General features: G+C 33.4%; 1 protein-coding gene across 1 annotated transcript in view; it reads left to right on the top strand.

Annotated features, from left to right (window-relative positions):
• The window catches only part of Jhbp2 (Juvenile hormone binding protein 2), a 32,964-nt gene extending 13,786 nt beyond the window's left edge, over nt 1-19,178 (top strand). Inside the window, exons 2-6 of the mRNA XM_089647623.1 lie at nt 11,247-11,365; nt 13,749-13,870; nt 14,911-15,044; nt 16,551-16,700; nt 18,945-19,178. Coding sequence (XP_089503749.1) covers nt 11,247-11,365; nt 13,749-13,870; nt 14,911-15,044; nt 16,551-16,700; nt 18,945-19,093 — 674 coding nt within the window. The 3' untranslated portion in view covers nt 19,094-19,178. The remainder of the gene's footprint in view (nt 1-11,246; nt 11,366-13,748; nt 13,871-14,910; nt 15,045-16,550; nt 16,701-18,944) is intronic.
• Nucleotides 19,179-20,180: the final 1,002 nt, after the last annotated feature.

Raw genomic sequence — 20,180 nt, 5'->3', positions numbered from 1 at the left:
GCCCTTTTTTACTCATTTAAAGTACGCTCTAGCGTGTTTAAATCGCACTTTATGGAACGCGCGTTTTTTAAAGTTACCATGGCAACATCAACAAATCAACAAAATGCGAAGTCTAAATGTCAACTTTTAACTATAAATCTGACAGGAATATTTTAAACGTCAAATAAAACATTGCAAATTAATGTTTGTGTTTTTCATTTCCATGACAACAAGATATTGTGATGTCACATCACGAATTCATTAATAGTTCTTATTTCCAAATTTTTAATAATAATATCAATATTTATGTTTTCAAAGAGTACCAATAAAAAAAAATAGCGTAAAGTATTCGTGGATAACTGGTCTTTAAAACACTTGCTTTATTTCGAGCACTCGGCTACGCCGTCGTGCTCGAAAAATCGCGCGTGTTTTAAAGACCTGTTTATCCACTTATACTTTAATATACTATTAAAGGCTTACTTTGATTTTTTTGTAAATGCTGTAAACTTTTTAAAAAATTGTGAAAAAATAGTTTTGTCCGTAAACAAACTTAATTCTTTCAAGAAAGGCATACAAATACAATATAGAATCGGTGACTAATTCAAAACCTCAAAACTATTTATATGTCCCCGAACAACGCCGGGTACACGTATCAAATAAAAAAAAATGAAAGTGAATAAACGTTATGCTTATAAACAAGTTCAGAAATTTTTAATTCTATGAACTTGTGAAGGACACACTGGATAAGTCCAAATTATCTAAGACTTAAAACGAATGAATGACTTTTGTTTTTCTGCAATAACAACGTGATTAAATATTAAAAAGTAGAAATATCTGGATCTCATAGAACAAAACCGACATACAGTGGATTTTGTTTTTAAGACGAGACAATTACCTAAAATAAAGCCAGAATCTTAACGATAACGACTAAATATAAACTGGAAAGAACATGTATCTAAAGTTGTAGCAAAAATCAGTAGCTTTTCTTTTGTTCTAGGCACCCTTAAAAATATCTTAACCATCGAGTCAGTAATCACCGCATACTATGAATACGAATACTCAATGATAAAATACGGAATAGTTTTTTGGGGAAACTCAGTAAACGCCAAAGATGTTTTTATCATCCAAAAGAGGTGCCTACAAAAAATTACAAACTCTGATCACCGAGATTCATGTAGACCAAACTTCTGACAGTGACGGACATATATATTATGGAGTTATGCCTGTTAGTTCGATCATTCCCAGAAAAGCTCCCACAAAAAAAACTCAACACATAAACACGCTACAAGGTTCACAGAAAACTTATTGGTCCCAAAAGCAAACAAAACTATATTTCAAAAAGGACCACACTACATGGCCATTAAAGTATAAAACAACCTTCCACGTAGCATCAAACAAATAACCGACATACTTAAAGTTAAATCAACACTAAAAACATTTCTTTTAAACAAATGTCACTACACCTTAAATGAATACCTTACATACATTTGTTAACATGTAATTGTTGGGTTATGCAATATAATGTGTATTTTTGGGTTAGCTGGAAGAAATAGGATGTAACCTATAAGCTATACCCTTTGTAATCTGTATTTTTGCGCAATATTTTTTTTTTTTTAATTTGAATTTAAATGAAGCAGCCATAGAAAAAAATGTATTATGTAAATGTGTATTGGACAGACTTGCGGTTGAATTTGCTTTATCAAATCACTAAAATAAAGCGATGAAGTCGTGTGAAAACTATATTCGGCGGGCGGCCAGCGTAATGGACGGTCACTTTAGGCCCAGAAAATCGATCTTTCCGTGGGGTTTATTTTAATTATTTCTGATTAACGTATTACTAAAATCTCTCATGTTTCTAGAGGGATCCCTCGGAAATTTACTAATGTATCGTTTAGGTAAATAAAATTTGGTGCTTAGAACTAATTTTATAGTTGAAAAACGTTTTACAAAGTTTTCAAAACGTTTTAGACAAAATATTTGTATTGTAAGGTCCTGTTTTTATTCATCTTAAATATAAATAACGTGCATTCTTAGGGATCCCTCTAGAAATATTTGAGATTTTAGTAATACGTTCATTAGAAATAATTAAAAGGTGAAACCCCCGTTAATAGAGTCGGCACCTTAAAGTGGTTTACGAATAATTTATTGTTGTTGTCAAACGTAACTGAGCAACAGCCGTTTGTTTTGCGTACACTTACTTAATATTTTTAGGGAAAAACAAGCAATCGTTCGAAAAGATTAATATTAGTTTTTTTTTTATTTAACTGAGTTTTTGTAACTGGATAGTTCTCACGTAAGTGCGAACATGTGTAAAACCCAGTATAAATAAATAATAATTAAATTAAAAATAAAATAAAAGTTTTACAGTGTTCTATTGATTACATTAAAAATTAAATTTTATTTGATTTCACTTTTCTCGTATCTAATAACAAAATTGAAACATGATGTATGCGAACAATGCATCTGTGTGAGTACCGTGTTCGAGTCAACTCTGACTACGATGCCAATACTTTTGTGAGAATTTCAACTCGTGTGTCGATAAATCTTTAGTGGGATTTCCCCGTCTGGTTTGGCAGTCAATTTGAATATGGTTTTTTTTAAACCAATAATAGAATCCGTTGACCACGAGACGGTCAGAGAGATGTGACAATAAATCACCTTGCGAATGATTAAGTTGTGTTGACGCACCAGTAGTTATGTAGGCCTTACTTTCTCTATAGCTACGGAACATAATTTTCTTTTGGTATGTACACCATGTTTCAAGGTGATATCACGAAACTCCTGAGATTGTTCATTAAAAACTTTTGGTATATTATACACCGTGTTTCAAGGTTATATCATGAAACTCCATAGATTTTTCATTACAATCTGTTGGTCTACATATTATACACCGTGTTTCAAAGTGATATCATGAAACTCCATAGATTTTTCATTACAATGTATCGGTCTATCTATTATACACCTTGTTTCAAGGTGATGTCGTGAAACTCCATTGATTTTTCATTATAATCTGTTGGTCTACCTATTATACACCGTGTTTCAAATGTAAAGTGATATCATGAAAATCCAAGGATTTTTCATTTGTAATTAAAACATGAAAGAACGCCTGATAAACTGAATATGAAACAATATTAATAAAAAATGTTAAAGTAACATAAAAGTAATAATATATAAACTAGAACAATACTACATATAAGACAAATCATTAAAACTACATAACCAATGCTACTATAATTTGTAGGATTCAACAAAGTTCTGGGATAGATTACGCTTAGTTCTATAAATGGAGTCAGTAAATATATCAATAGTACCCTCAAACTTGTTGCCCAGATCATGCATCCTATTGGTTGGTAAGTGTATATGATAGTTAGTTGTGTATGTATTGCAGAAGATTGTTACATTTTGTCTTTTGTTCCTAGTCGGCACATGTAATTTAATAGTGGCGACGATAGCAGAGCTGTCAATTAAGTTATTAATAACCCTGTGTAACACAACCAGGTCAGACATAATTCTCCTGTCAGACAGCGTTATTAGATGCAATTGATTCATCAAACTGACATAATGAGATTGTTAATTAAAATCTTTTGGTATATTATACACCGGTTTTAAGGTGATATCACGAAACTCCGGGGATTGTTTATTAAAATACACGTATAACAGACTCAGCATACCTTCTACATTTCGTTTGTACATTAGAGATTGTCGATCTGAGCAACCGTCCTCATTTGCAGATTAAAGCTGGTTTTTCAAGTATTTGTAATCAGTTTGCTCCATCCCTGATCAATAATAATTTACTATGATAATTGATCATCGTCAATACGGATTTGCGAACAAATCTTTCATTTTAAATTAAATAGGTTAATGTTAACCTACTTTTTTAATGCAAACGAAATGTATATTTTGTTTGTCCAACTGACGAAACTCGCGAACCAAATAATGCCCAATATTGTTAAGCTTTATGAAATGTCTCTTCTAAAAAATGTCGTTTTTATCTCGATAAATAGACATTTGATGTTTTCATTGAAAATAATGTTGTGATACTTATGTTTTTTCATTAAAAATGCAACTAAGAAAAATGTATTTTTTGGATTGCAGACAATATTAGCGATTCCTAAAAATCATAAAAAGATACGGTCACATCTAGGACTTGAACCCAGAACCCTTGCCTTGCCGGGGCACTGCTCTACCAACATATTTAACTGTATCATACTTCAAGTAAGAACTACCAACATTGTCTTCATTATTCTCACCGAGCAGTTTTATTGGCAGATATCTTTATGTATGATCGCAAGATTTAACTTGAACTAAATGCAATCAAGACAGTGTTTTTAGGTAAATATATATTATTTTTATATGCCCTTTGGTCCTGGGTTCGAGTCCTAGACGTGACCGTATATTTTTTCTTATTTTTCTGTTTCAAAATTTCTTTTGCTACCATTGTCTTCAATAATTAAATAAGAAAAATATATTGTTTTGTCAGAAATATCAACATTAAAATATAAGTAAGGAATTATTTTTTTATTTACTTCAGATAAAAATATTATCTACCGTTTTATCACAATTGTATACTTCTGTTCGACGTGCACAGAATTTGGGTAGTGATTATAAAGATGCTATTGATATATATAACCCGTCAATCTCTAAATATAAATAGGTCTTAGTAATAAAATTATTGGCAAGCGGAACAACAAATCTAATTTAACAAACTGCCAAGCTGTTTTCAGTTATTTACTGTACTACTTCTAATCCTTGAAGGATAACGCCGATAATGAATATATAATCAACAACATTTTCCTCAGCGCAATCCTGTTCGGAAGACCTCGCGATAATCTATTTTCTTCTCTATCTGTTCAAACTGTAATCATCTCAAGCAAAGCAAATCAATCTCAAATATTAGCAGTGTTCACAGTCAGTCATTACTGTGCCATGATACTCCGTGCTTTTCATTTATAAGTATCGTTGAACTGAATTCCAGAGTGTTTGGTGTTGGTATAGCAGACAATGCAGGACACCGTCACCATCACCGGGCCAGTGACCCTCACTGGGGTCAACTTACCGTTGCTGGCTTTGTCCACGCTTGACGAGATGACTAATTGCTTTACCTTTAAACTGCTGCGTTGTAGTAGAGCTAAGAAGTAGAGGTTAGCTGGAATATCTAAATCTAAGTGAATATTCGCATGTCAATAACTAGTTTAGTACTTGTCAGAACCGGATCGAGGTATTTTGAGTAGTGTACGCTTTACGCGGCACGTATTTACGTACAGATTCCATGCAGATCATCTTTCCACATATAATTTCGATCGTTTTACCTTATCTTAATTTTATCATCGTCAATATCGACGAAAACTATCCTCGCTGACTCTTGGCCTCTCTGACAAACACCTTCACTCCTGCTTCCCCCCTTCAGTCTCTAAGGATACAGACTAATAATTAAATTAATGAAGAAACACTAAGATGAGGAAATCAACAAACTTAAAATATGACAAGTTCCATAAAATTGGTACAGTTGGATGGATTTTAGGAAGGATGGACCATAATAGCAAACGATCAAAGAGGCTTTTTAGTTTAAAAATCTGCCTTTGGGACGAAGGAGTTTTGTGAGAACTTGGGTCGCTCTGGATGATAATGTATGGCGGTGACATACGGAGAATAATGAGGTTTTAAGAATCTCTTCAAATTAATGGTAATCCGGTTAAAAACTGGATTGCAGGCCGTTTCCTGATAAACTTTTAGTAATTTCCCATGCACCTGAATTTACCTTACGTCGAAATGCAAAAATATTAGGATTTTATAAAGTGTTCCGACATCGACATATATTTGCATTTGACTAAAATGTTTAAACAAAACCTATTAATTAGTTCGTTAAGAGCCTACAATCCCGTTTTTAACCAGATTCACAATAATTTGTAGAGAATTTGAAAAAAAAACAGCAATACTCATTTTTCTCAGTGCAGAGCAAAGATATTAGAAGAACGAGATGTGCTATGCGCAGTTCGTACTGAGTGGAATTGTTTTGCCGAGTGTCGCCGGTTTTGTTCACCAATACTACTGCACACCTTCGCTTGCGCTAAGGTATCCGCACTAATACATAGAACAGATTTCTGTGCGTACACGTCCCGATACCGTTCAAAGTACCCTAATTAGGTAGTACTCCGGCTACGGTCCGGCGGCCAACATAGAATATATCTCGTTCTTCTAATATCTTTGGTGCAGAGTATGCGGCGAACATTATATCTGTATAGAGAACTGAAGAGCAGCAGCATAATGTTGTCTTTCCTAGACTTGTAGTCAATCGTTGTAGCTTGTAGCGCCGATATTGACAATGATCAATAAAAGGATTTGATCATCACAAAACTTAAATTTGAAGATGGATGCTATTTTGTGTTACTACAACCGTTTTGCATCTGGAATTCTGGATGGCTATGCTTTACTAACTGTTCGAAATTGGTTCCCTAAATAAAATTATTTATTTTTGATTTAGGTTAATTATGAACCATCCTTAAGCGAGAATCTTATAATGATGAAACTACGTATGGGATGTACTAGACAAGTATGAACATATCAACTAAAAGATGACAAGTAATGAAAATGCAATAATTTTGAAAAAAATCTGTTTTTGAAAAAATAAGAAAATACACAGATTTAGGAAATGGAATTAAAAGAATTTGGCATTCTCAGACTATAAAAATATTACCATTTGTTATTTCGGCTACTGGCACTATACCTAGCTCTTTCATTCAAAATTTATGCGTATTAGATCTGTGGCAGCAATGTGTGTGTGTGTGTGTATTTGTAATTTACGGTGGCTGCCGGAACCGTAAATCGTGTTCAGGAGATGGGAGATTGAAAATGAGTGTCTGCAATATTAATTAAATTTATTCGTGAGGATGAATTTACAATTTTACAGAACGCGGAGACTGTGGTAGACAAAGTAGAGATAGTGGTGGTAGAATCGAAGGTTGAAACAGGAATGAAGATTTCTCTTCTGGTGCCCGCTTGCGTCTAGCGGCGGATTAATTTAAGTTAGTGTTGCCACATGTGGGGGAAATAAAGTAGTCCCATATATCTTTCGAAGAATTTATACATAAAAATTCAAAAATTAGTTATTTTAAATACATGTAGGATTATTTTTATTTATATTGAGGGATCAGTAGGATTTATAGGTCCAGTTAGGAGTTCTACCGAGCCGAACCCTCTGATATGAAAATATCTGGAGTCGGTGAATTATTTTCCCATTTGATCTCTGGTAATTTGACGAGTTATTCTTGTATTATTTTATATTTAGAATGCTTATATAATTCACTTGCATAATGTGGATTGACTTGATAATCATTTGTGTAAAGTAAAGTGTGTGGAAGGGTTTACTTTTTCGTTTAGGGAAGATTTAACCCGGACATAAAGTCGGAAGAAAAAAAAATATTTTGGCCTTTTGACGGCTAATTGATTTATTTGCTAGTTGGGAATGTGTTGTGCGTTTTGTTGACTGTCCGGACAAAGCTTGTAAAGTGTTGCCGATGCAAGCTTCTTTCCATTCTAGAATACAATGAATGTCAATAATTTGTATCGCATGTTCAATTTCCTAACTGACCCTTAAATCTGAAAAGTAAACCGACTCAAAATACGCATGAAATTTTTTTTAGTAACTCAATGGCCTATTAATTTTCAATTTACCAAATTTTCGTGTCAACAACATGAAAAGAACTATTTTGTTGACAAAGTGTATTTACTTTTTAATGATTTCAGCATCGATGTTTTAGCGAGAACGAGTCTCGAAACGACCCGTTTGAGATCAACAACAACGTACGGTTTGGCGCAAAGATATTAGAATATCTTTGGTTTGGCGTGTCTCCTAACTGACTTTATTATTCAGTTTTCACATTTGATCAACCGTTAATAACTTTTATTTATCTGTAAATAAATGTAACCTCACTCCAATCTTCAAAAATAGAACCCATTTCCTTTGCGGCTTTCTTGCTCTCAAAAAAATGATAAAAATGCACTAAAACGTTTTCCATTGCCATTTAGTTTGCTTTAATTTTCAATTATTGGACTTATCAACGTAGTCATTAAGTTGGTATTCAAACGTGACGAAGGTAGATTTATCACTTTCTCTTGAATTGAAACAGTCTCAATATTTAATAGAAAAGAGAAGTGCAAAGTTACAACTCTCACTCGGCAGTACAAATAATTAATTAGCACTTCAAACTACACTTCGGTTGGAAGGTAAAATTTCATTACCACTTATACAAATATGTATCGAAGCGAGAGTTGATGCTGATGCGAACACGGTTACTAGTACAAATGCTTTGTTTCTTGTTATTTGTTACTCGACTTCAGAAAAAAACATTAAAATAGTTTTATTTTTAATTCGACACAACTGTTAAATATAAAGTGTAGGTACACATATGCACCAACTCGCACAACCCTAAGTACCCATGTGTTGTTCACATCAACTAAAGCCTTGTACAGATATTAGCAACATAACATGCAATGCAACAAAGATTGCAACAAATTACTGTATTACTGGCTGAGTTGACATTGCGTTTATGTCCCACCCAGGCGTAGTGTGTTCAGTTCCTCGGCTGGCTAAGTCCTCCATCACAACCCAAGCAACATTTTCCGCTTACTGTGGTGGTGGTAGGAAATTTTAAAATATTGTCAGGTTGTTAACCCGGCAATATTTGTCTTCCTTTTTAAAAAAATTAAATTTTTTTAAATATCTTTGTTTTCTTACAAATATCATTTGTAAGCGGCTCATAATTATGTAAGTTCGTAATTGTATCGACTTACGTAAATAGAAGCTATAAGTTGGAAGAGAACGTTTGTTTTTCAGTTCAAATTAACACTTAAAGGGCTTTAAAGTATTATTTTAAGTATTGTTTTTGACAATTTATTTAAACCTAAGCAAACAATGTACGTAATGTGCAAATTGGTTGTTTTTTCAAGTGTGCTGATTTTGTCCTGGGTATTTTCGATGTTATTTGTTAGTTCTTTACAAACTGATATTTTCTTTGTCAATATTGAAAGGTGTAAAAAACAGTTTGTAAAACACATCTTTTTGTTCAGGTTTAAGACTGTTTATGAACGGCCTCAGGAGTAAACAGGTAATTTATTCAAAGAAATATGATGTCATCAGTTAAGTACTTAGCTAAAGATTCTACAATCCAATGAAAACCTTTATTTCGAATGGGCGTAAATGTTTATTTTTTTATATATTTTTAATTTTTATTTTAAACTTTTTAGAATTTTTTCTTTTAATTCTATATATTTTTTGCTGGTATGGGGCCTAAACAGTGGAAGCGTATTCTAGTTTTTATCGTATAATGCAGATGAACATCGTTGTCATTACTTCAAGCTTGGAAAATTGTTTACTTGTTCTTATCACAAATCAAAGAAGTTCATAGAATAATGATGCAAACTCCACTGAATATGATCTGAAAAGGTAAGTTTGGGATCAAATGTGACCCCGAGGTCTCCTATGGATTTCACTTTTTAAATTCTATATTAATAGGCCTTTTTGAACGCGTATATTTTACAGTGACCCCTTTTTATACATTAAAGAAAAGTTTATTCTCATCGAATAATGATGATATTAAGTCTAAATAAATTTAAGTATTTTAATGAAATCTTAAATGTCGCATATCCTCCTGAGTAATTTGAGATCGTCAGTAAAAAGAAAGCAAGTAGTACTTTGTATGCATTCTTGAATATCATCAATCAATATCAAGAATAGTAGAGGTCCCAAGTTTGTCCCCTTAGGTATTCCTCAAAGTGCAGGGAATGGCCGCTGATGCAACAAAATACAGGAAACAGAAAACATATATATGTAACGTAAAAATAGATAATCTGCCAATATCCTCCAAATCAAAGTATACACAGCCATAGATCTCACTTCCTGGGACTATCTATTTGCATATCAAAGGTATCACGGAATACTTACAAAATGACATGTATGGAAAAAAGATATGAAAAAAACTAGTACACTTTATGTCATTCTCGTATTGAATATGGAATTATAGTATGGATATCTGCTGTATCTAAGTATATACATTACTTGAACACAATTCAAAAACGAAACATAAATACCATACTTAAGGTACCCATAAGAAATTGCTAAAAATCTTCAAAATCTTATTGAAACTACTCAAAAACTGAATCCTCTACAATACCGCGTACTCATCACACTAGGTCAAATCGCAATGACATAAAAAATATTCCAGGTCATAAAACCACATTCGGAAAAAAAATTACATTTATTTTGCTCCAAAACTCCACAACATCCTTCCCCTGATATAAAGTGAATAGAAAATTTGAATGACTACAAATCAAGAATAAAAATCTTGCTGAAACAGATTAATGAAAATCTCTGACAAAAACATTAAAAACGACATAGAAAACTACAAAGTAATGAATAACTTTAGTCCGCCTCAGCACAGGTCACCCTAGTGAGGAGGACTAAGAAATACAATTTACTATACATATAATATTTACTATCATATTTTTTGAAGTGAAACTTCTTTACGCGCGTTATGCGCGTTTATATTTCGAGGACCGGAGTAAAACCAACTCATGACCGTCATCGAAAACCGTGATCATTTCGCTATAGGAGCCTAGCCAATATTATATACCTACTTTCGGTCGCTCTACAAACTCAGCTTCGCGGTCTAGAGGTAAAGCGCCCGATTGTCGTCGTGAAGAACCGAGGTTCGATCCCCGCTTTAACTATTTTTTTTTCTTTTTGTGATTTTTGATATTTTTGTGATTAATCCCATATTTTTATAACTTTTAATTTTTTTTATCAACGATTTGTAATAATGTAGTAAAAAATTAGATAAATTTGTTAATTTAAATTTAATTTACTTTATTGATAATTATTTTTATTTTGAATCATTAAAATTACTAATCAAGGCCAATAACGCCGCGTCGCGCGAAATATCTCTCCTCGCGGTCTAGAGGCAGAGCGTTCGACACTCGTTATGCAGGACCCGGGTTCGAATCCCATATTTTTATAACTTTTAATTTTTTTTATCACATGCTACTTATAAATATGCCAATAGACAGAAAAAAAGAGAGAATGAAATGAAAAGAGAGAGAGAAGAATACTAAAAGTTTCACTTCCGTCGTGCGTAGGCTTGCCACACACTGTATTTTTTGTATGTACAATGTTTAAATAGTCGCTATAATATGTATCCACCATCTATCTAATTATTTCAGAAACTAGTACTTTTAAAAAAGTAAACCAACCAATTTGTTTGTTTTGTTTTCAGCATACTACGTGCAGAAATGTTACAGAGATGACCCTTACGTAAATGAATGTCTCAAAAACAGTTTTAACAAACTGACTGAATACTTTAGGGTGGGAATCCCAGAGCTGGGCGTCACAGAGGTAAGTTGTAACTCACCCTCAGATGTATAACTACTAGCTGACGTGTACCCGGTGTTGCTAGAGGTTATCCTTAGGATATATACGTATGAAATTGCTGACTTTTTGTCGGCCTTTTCAAGATATACAATTCCGTACAACATTATTTTGATGTATCTCATAAGGTGTAGACAGCGTTAGGAATGTAGTGCCCGAAAATACATTTTTACGACTTGATTATAAAACAGCGCCTTTTCTTTATTTTATTTAAATATAATATGCATGTATCATAATATATAAAAACCTTCCCGAAAAAAAATTCTAAATGAAACTAAAAAACCTTTTAAAATCCGTTGTGTAGTTTAGAAGAACTTAGCACCCAAACAGTGAGATTCTGACGGCCGGCATAGTCCAGTGGTAACGCATTGGACTGCCATTCCGAAGGTCGCGGGTTCGAACCCGGCGTGCGTAAATAAATTTTATTTGATTAATTTGTGTTATTTCACAATTAATTAATTAAAAATAATATATAGTATATTTGCGGCACGTTCCAGAGTGGAAGATACTACCAGTATCGCCCTGGTGTAAGACCAACATTCAGAATTGAAACGTTGCTCCAAATGGCTTTAGCCGTGTTTAGTGACTAGATCTGAATAGCCAGGTACTTCCCCACCTTCCTCTTTCCCTTCCCCACTTACCTTCAGCCTCACAACATACCCCAATTGGGGATGCCATAGTCTCACTGGCTCCAGACGGGAGCAGTTGGGACTCTTGTGAGGTATTCACTATAAAAAAAATAAAAATAAAAGTGAGAAGCGGATGGCGACTTTAATACTATTTAGAGAACTTATATAGTAGATACGAGATATATTAGAAAAGCGATATAGTTGCGAAGACATATAGTAGCGAAAAGATATAGTAGAGAAGATATATATTAGAGAAGAGATATAGATTACTCGATATCTAAATTAACACAATAAGTGTAGTTTCACCGAGTCGGCAAACGCCGATGACAACGAAACCTCTTATCAAAATTGACAAATAGTTACATAAGTCTGCTCCTCATAAAGACACATCTCCTGCGGCAAATTTTTTTCAAAACAAAAATAAGAACATTGGGGAGGGGCCACAATGTTTTGGTTTTCCGTGGCCTATGAAAACAAAAACCATTGTGGCCCCGACCCAATGTTTTTCTTTTGTCGGATGCTTTGAAAACATCTTTTTGCAGACCTAAAATTACCAAAAATCGATATTATTTTCTGAAACTAAAGTTTTTAAGTTATTTTAACAAAGTTAAGGAATTATTCGATTTAGCTTTGAATTTGTATGTATTGTAAAGATGAGTTTGGAAAAAAAAATCTAAATTAATATTGACAACTAATAACATACTGGTAAGGAATGCTTAGCGAAAAAAAATGTAGAACTATTATGTAATCTCAGAGAAGTCGTAATTTAAGCATTTTTAGTACAATTTCTACCAAACTAGTGTACTTAAACTAGCTTCGGAGAAAACACTTATAGCGTGGGCTAAAAATTGAGCTGTACGATCTAATAAATCTATTATTTTCATAATCCCATAACTCACCTTTCATAAAGTTGTTTCATAACCTTTCTAAAGTTGTTGCAAAAATCATTAGCTTTTCTTTTGTTCTAGGGACCCTTAAAAATATCTTAAACATCGAGTCAGTAATTACCGCATACTATGGAAACGTATACACAATGATAAAATACGGAATAGTTTTTTGGGGAAACTAGGTAAACGCCAAAGATGTTTTTATCATCCAAAAGAGGTTCCTACGAAAAATTATAAACTCTGATCACCGGGATTCATGTAGACCATTTTTTTTAAATCTTAAACTTCTGACAGTGACGGACATATATATATAATGGAGTTATGCCTGTTAGTACGATCATCTCCAGAAAAGTTCCCACAAAAAAACTCAACACATAAACACTCTACAAGGTTCACAGAAAACTTATTAATCCCAAAAGCAAACAAAACTATATTTCAAAAGGGACCACATTACATGGCCATTAAAGTATTTAACAACCTTCCACGTAGCATCAAACAAATAACCGACGTACTTAAATTTAAATCAACACTAAAAACATTTATTTTAAACAAATGTCACTATACCTTAAATGAATACCTTACATAAATTAAATACCTCTGTTTTTTTATTTTTTATTTGCAAGCATTTGTTAACATGTAATTGTTGGGTTATGTAATATAATGTGTATTTGTTGGGTTAGCTGGAAGAAATAGGATGTAACCTATAAGCTATACCCTTTGAACTCTTTTTGTGCAATAAATATATTTTTTAATTAGATTGCACCCCTTCAAGCAATCAGATTTCTACTTAATAGTTATCATTTTATATAATTAATTAATAAATAACTTTTCCAGGTAGAGCCAATAATAATCGATGAGATCAGCATCGCCCTTGGCAGCGGCCCCGACGGTTACAGGGCGAGCTTCATGGACATTCACGCCACTGGAGTTAGTAACCTCACCGTCTCCAATGTCAGGTATTATATTACATTCCGTGCTTATCCCATAGTGTTACGCCGCATCTCTCTTGTTTCTATTGTCTATGAGCTAATTGGAAGGCAGATGCAAAGCACTAATCAAGAGTCACAGACGTCTGGAACATCAGCGTCCATATTTTCACAGCTCTCCATACCTACTGCCCAAGACAGCAGGTTGTAAAGGATCCTGTATAAGGAATTATCCATACCCTTTAGATTTCGGTTCTACTTAAGGCGATGCACTACGTCGTATAATATTTTAAACTGAGCCGCTATCAATAACACCCCTTACGTATATGGCGATAAGGTTTAAATTCCCGCTTACACCATCCGCCTGTTTTGATTTACGCATGAAAAAAACATGGCCAAAAAGTGCCTTTAATTTATTTTGTGGATGTTCAGGCATAAATATTTAAATAACTTAATTTGCCACATTACAATAAAATCATAACAGAAAATGGGTTCGTAAGTAGGAGATTTTGAACGTCAAAGAAGTTTTCATAGGCCTTTACATTATTTTTTTCTGGTCTTGGGTTATAAAAAGACTTTTCTAAAAAATACTCGATTATTTTAAAGGCCAAGATGTATTTTACTCGCAGTATTTAATTAAAGCATCTGAAACATTTCTAGGCCACCAAATTTTCAAACCAAAAACACATGATTTTGCATTACTACGTATGGCATCGCCTTGATGATATGTAATTATCTATAACCTTATAATGAACGATTTTATCGTTAACTAGGGTATATTTCGGTTCTTTTAAGGATAGGGAATTGTCCTTAACCTTAAATGAATGAATCTTTCGTTAACTATGATTATAATTCTCTCGGATGACAACGAAGAAGATGTTCATTTTAAGGTGATAATTGCTTATCCTTAAGTTGAACCGAAATCTCCCCTCTGGTTTATCGGGGCAATTTGGATTGGGCGTCACGATCCAATTCCATGCTATATCTCATTTTTTCTTATGTTATCTACGTATCAAACACTTAATATACTTAAATAGAAGGTTATTTTCGATTTTTTTGTTGGTTTTCAGGACGGATTTGGACACCTATCAGTTCCAGATCACTCTGCTGATTCCCAAGATCAAGGCGAAGGCTCACTACAGATCCTCCGGGGTGCTGATTCTGCTGAAAGCCTCCGGGGCTGGCGATTACTGGGGAGAATATGGTAAGCGAAATAGAAGAGAATCAGAGAGAATAGTGTTGACACTCCAGAGAGGCGATTCCGATTCAACTTAAGGATAAGGAATTGTCCTTAACCACGCTAACCTCAATAATTTTGCGCCCTTGAGGTGATTTTCTCACGAAAACGGCGCTATATAAATAATCCAATAATTATTATTAATTCTTATTAACTCTTCAATACATTTCAGCTTGTCATGTTTTCTGTATATTTCAAATGCGCTATATACATCTTATTTTTTAATTTTTCGTAAAAACAAATACTGTTTTAGAAACAAGATAAAATTATCTTTCCGATTTATGCATTTAAAATAAACATTACTCTTTCTAAATAAAAAACATGACCATTTGACCGGTCAGTGGTTGAGTGGGCATAGCGCTTGGGTCTCACCCGAGCGTCGCGTGTTGGATTCCTCGGCTGGCTAAGTCCTCCATCACAACACAAGCAACATTTTCGGCTTTCTGTGGTGGTAGTAGGAGATTTTTTAACATTGTTGGGTTATCCGTGACCCGGGAATGTTTGTCTTTCTTTTAAAAAAAAAAAAAAAAAAAAAACATTTTACTATCAAACGTGAAAAATGTTGTCTATAACGCTGACCACATTTTTATTTATTTTTTTAACTCCAATCATAGAAAAATTAAGAGAACTCGATATTTCAAAAATAAATACGTTTATTTGGGGAATTTTTAAGAAAACTGTACCTTCACTTTTATCTCGTTCGTATAATAAAAAATATTTTTTAAAGTTAAACCTATTGCTAAGATGATTTTTTTTTGCTATTTTTAAGATTTAATTAATAGATTACAGTATAAATATTTGCGGCAAACTGGAAAGAACTATTATTTCTCATTCTAACTTCAAAAAAAATCAGTATTTTCGCATGATAGAAAAAAATATTAAAATACTTCTATAAAATATGGACGGCTGGTCATATATGACCATCAAACGTTTGAGTTAAACGTCATCCGAAAGAACTGGAAACTGTCCACAGACAATAGAAACCGTCCTGAACGCAGCAATTAAAAAAAACAATGCCATTCGCGACTCTCCACTTGGACAAGCTGCATCTCTTCATTTTGTTAGCTTACTCGTGTATCGTGTATCTGGCGACAGGGGAGAAAATAGTAAGTGAAAGAGAAGAGACGCGCACTGACCACAGACTAAAACAAAGTAGCCTACAACACATTTGCGGAAATCCTACAAACAATGACTTTTGCGACTCTCGTCTTGGACGCACTGCATCTCTTCACCTTGTTTTCTTACTCGTCTATCGTATTAACCAATAACTATAATTTAAAACAGAATAATGTGATCTATCTGAAGATGAATACATTAAAAAAATGTATCTTGAAGTGCTGTCCTGTCCTACAAAATTAATTTACATAAAAAATCCACCTATCGTTATTTCTTGCAAACATTATCCAAGACCCAAACCAAACTAAACCTTGTAAATATATTTTATTATAATTATTCTATTTTGTTTATCAACAGAGGGCGTCAAGGCAAAGATTTACTTCAAGGCCCGCCCATACGACCTTCACGATAGAACTTACCTCGCTCTGGAACAACTCAAGATGGACTTCAGCGTCAAAGACATGAAGATGGGTGTAGAAAATACACACAACGAGAACTCCATTCTTCGTAAGTTTATGCAAATGATTAAAATATGTGGAGAAACACGATTAAAGCCTTTCAAACAACGTCGAATCGAGATTCCTAATGAGGATCTTTCATCAGGGCGATACTGACATTATCTACAACTTTTATTATCAGGTGTGCCATTGTCCTATCGGATTTAGGTAGTGCATCTCTTGTGTAGTGTTTAAATTAAAAGTATTTTAACTAATTTGTCTTCTTTTTAATGTTAACCTACCGAAATAAGTTCACAATTTATTAAAATATCTTTAGTGCATACTAGAATCAGATTCGTATCTATATAAATAAATATGTAAGTGTTTGTTTGTTAAAAATCTTAAATCTCCGAAGGTTCTTCACAGATTGCTTTGAAATTTTTACATAACGTTGCATTCAAATACGCGTAGGTTTTAATTTACCTATATTATATAGATGTCGCCTGTGTCAGGTAAAAACATGCCCTCTTTGAAAAACAGCACCATCTGTTGGACGTAAAAGAAAATACGCGCTATTGTTTCTCCATCTGCACAGATAGACTGACCCACAGAACACCTGGCGGGGTACAGCTATATATGTATACAGATTGTATCGGCACTAACCCGACAAACTTTAACCAGCTATTCCTTAGCACATTTGGAGTAAAAAATGTTATGGGCACTTTGCTGTCCGGTAGCATTTTTTTTTCAATTAAAAACAAAAAAATTAAAAATTTCCACACTCCATCACTGTCATTGGCATTGCTTTTCGTGTTCAACAGCTGTTATAAGCAAGTATGTCGAAAAGCGTCTTCGCTCTTTCGCACACACTAAATAATAATAGTTAAAAATGAGACGAATGGTGCCGTGCCATTTCGTTGTGATTGTAAAAGCGCGCCAATATACACACGTACATTATTCAACGGAATTCTAATAAAATATTGCCAGATGGGTTTTCAAACTTTGACAAAGAATAAAACAGTGGTGACATGTGGTGAAAATATGAATGATAATTTTTTTATTAAAAAAAATGTTACCGGACAGCAAAGTGCACAAAAGATTTTTTACTCCAAATGTGCTAAGGAACAGCTGGTTAAAGTTTGTCGGGTACGTGCCGATACACCCTGTATATTATCAGAGAGAATAAAAAAAAATCATGTTTTCTGTCGTCAAATTTACGAACTTCTAAATGTAGGAATGTAGAATGATTAGTTTTTTAAATAGTTTTTGTAAGTATCATCCGCTCCGCCGCTTTGATAGTCCGTGCAATTTGGTCGTAGTTCGGCGGCAGTCGACACGCTTCTCCCTGTGTTTCTGTTATGGTTGATCCATTAGTATAATGCGTATTAATCATAGACATATGAATATTAGTAGACCTGCCCTAAGTATGTTAACCCCTCCCCTCAATGTAATTTTGCCTATGTATATAAACCCTAGTTTAAGATAAAAATTGTACCAGTCTGAAGATGGCCCTAACAGGCTGAAACCGGTCACGGTCAAATAAAAAACAAGTGGAAAAAAGTTTAAAATTGTGTTCTTTATATATATTTGATTAAGAGCGTATTATTCCCCACTCCCCATACCGGTTCCATTGGAGCCGGCTGGGCTCGCGTATGGCTCCCCGTGAATCTTGAGAATGTGACGTCATTATTCTTGTTCGAACTAGCGTCGAGCTATGGTCGAGGCATTTTATGAAATTACACGGCAAAATAGTGGCTTGTGATATGAAAACTTGTAAAAATATATGTGAAAAAGAGAATAAACCCAATTGTCGTATTACATTCCATATGTAAGCATCATTTTAAGCTTATTCACGTCGTATAATATGAATCAGTTGTAGAAACATATACTATCACATCGAGCCAACATTGGTCGAATGTAGCGATTCTCAAGTGTGCGCATCGTTGTTACTGGGAAGTAAATTATGAACACTTATAAAAGTGTCTTAACTAAATACGTAAACAAAATATTCGACTCTGAAAATAGAAGAATTTTTTTTTTGCCGAATTTGGACTTCGCAAATTTGTTCATAACGTGGCGAGTAATTTGTGCTCCCATGTAAAAATGTCTATTCATTCAAAAGCAGATTTTACTTTTAAGAACTAAATGGTGATATTATAATGCGAGATGCCTATATACTGTCAGATTGATTTATTGACGAATCACAGTCAGCTTTACCCCCTTCGTTCTTCAACAGTTGATTTTACCCCTCACCTTTAATTTCTAGTCTATATATTCATATGTCTGTGGTATTAATGTATTTATTTTGTATCAGATGCCGCTCTCAATCTATTTATCAACACCAACGCACAGGATCTTCTCAAGGAGATGAAGCCAGACCTGAAGAGGAAGCTAGTGCAAAACATGTCCTCCTTCATCAGCAAACTGATGGAGCAGATCCCATACGACAACTGGGTCGAATAATATAGTTTTTATATTAAATATGCATTAGTTGTTCAAGTTTTAAACGTGCGATTGATAGACGTTGGTTATTAAATGTGTAACATGTACCTACTGAATTTAAGATAGAAAAGCTTGGAACACTGTTCAAAATGCCTGGAATATTTAAGGGTAAACGTAACGTACGTTATTAATGTTCACTTTTAGCGAAGAATCGATCCAATAATATTCTATTCGTACGCCTCTCTTGAAAGAATTTAGTTTTTATACGAACAACAGAATTTATTCATAATTATTCTGGCGCAAACAAATAATTCGTCTTTTCAAGCGTAACTTGCAAAAAGTGTATTTTCATAAAATAATTAAATGAACCCAAACTATGAACGCGTAGATTATAACGCACGTTATATTTACCCTTACCGCTTGTTTCAAATTTGTTATTGGACTTGAGAATAAAAATATCCAGTGAAATAATTGAAAAAAGTTCATTTTCGATGTAATAAAAAAACATTCTAAATTTTTTCCAGCAACGAATAATAACTAACAACATTATCTTCATTTCTTCAACTCACATTTTTATTGGCTGTTATCTCTAAGTACTATAGCAAGATTCGTCTCGAACTAAATGCAATCTCGATAGTGTCTCAGATAAATCTGTCACGTGTTTTTATTTTATTTTAATGGGTGACATCTATTGACTTTTCTGAAAGTCTAGAATGAATATATACTATTTCAACAACTTATTGAGTAAAACACGTATAATAATATATGTAAAGAAATGAAATTTTACTTCAAATATCCTCAAGAATCGCGGATCTGTCTTATATTCTGTTTCACTGGATAATCTGTAGTTATGAAGAATAGTAATAAATTTATGGCATATAATTATTTTATATAATCCAATGTCTGATAATTAAGAACCAAAGTTCTTCTACTAATGTAAAATTGGAACTCGTCTTATTCAGTGTATTTATTTGTCTTTTAAGGATATCACTTAATCTTCTCAATAATTAATTATAAAATTCGTCTACAGATATTAAATTTTTGTACCGTAGTACTTAATTGTAATTTAAAATAAATAAATTATTATTAAAAAAAGTTTTGTGTCCAA

The sequence above is a fragment of the Hesperophylax consimilis genome, chromosome 26 (genome assembly GCF_061612785.1).
Source record: "Hesperophylax consimilis isolate HC1 chromosome 26, BYU_Hcon_1.0, whole genome shotgun sequence".
Classification (NCBI taxonomy): Eukaryota; Metazoa; Arthropoda; class Insecta; order Trichoptera; family Limnephilidae; genus Hesperophylax; species Hesperophylax consimilis.
This window is presented reverse-complemented; position numbering and strand designations above follow the sequence as displayed.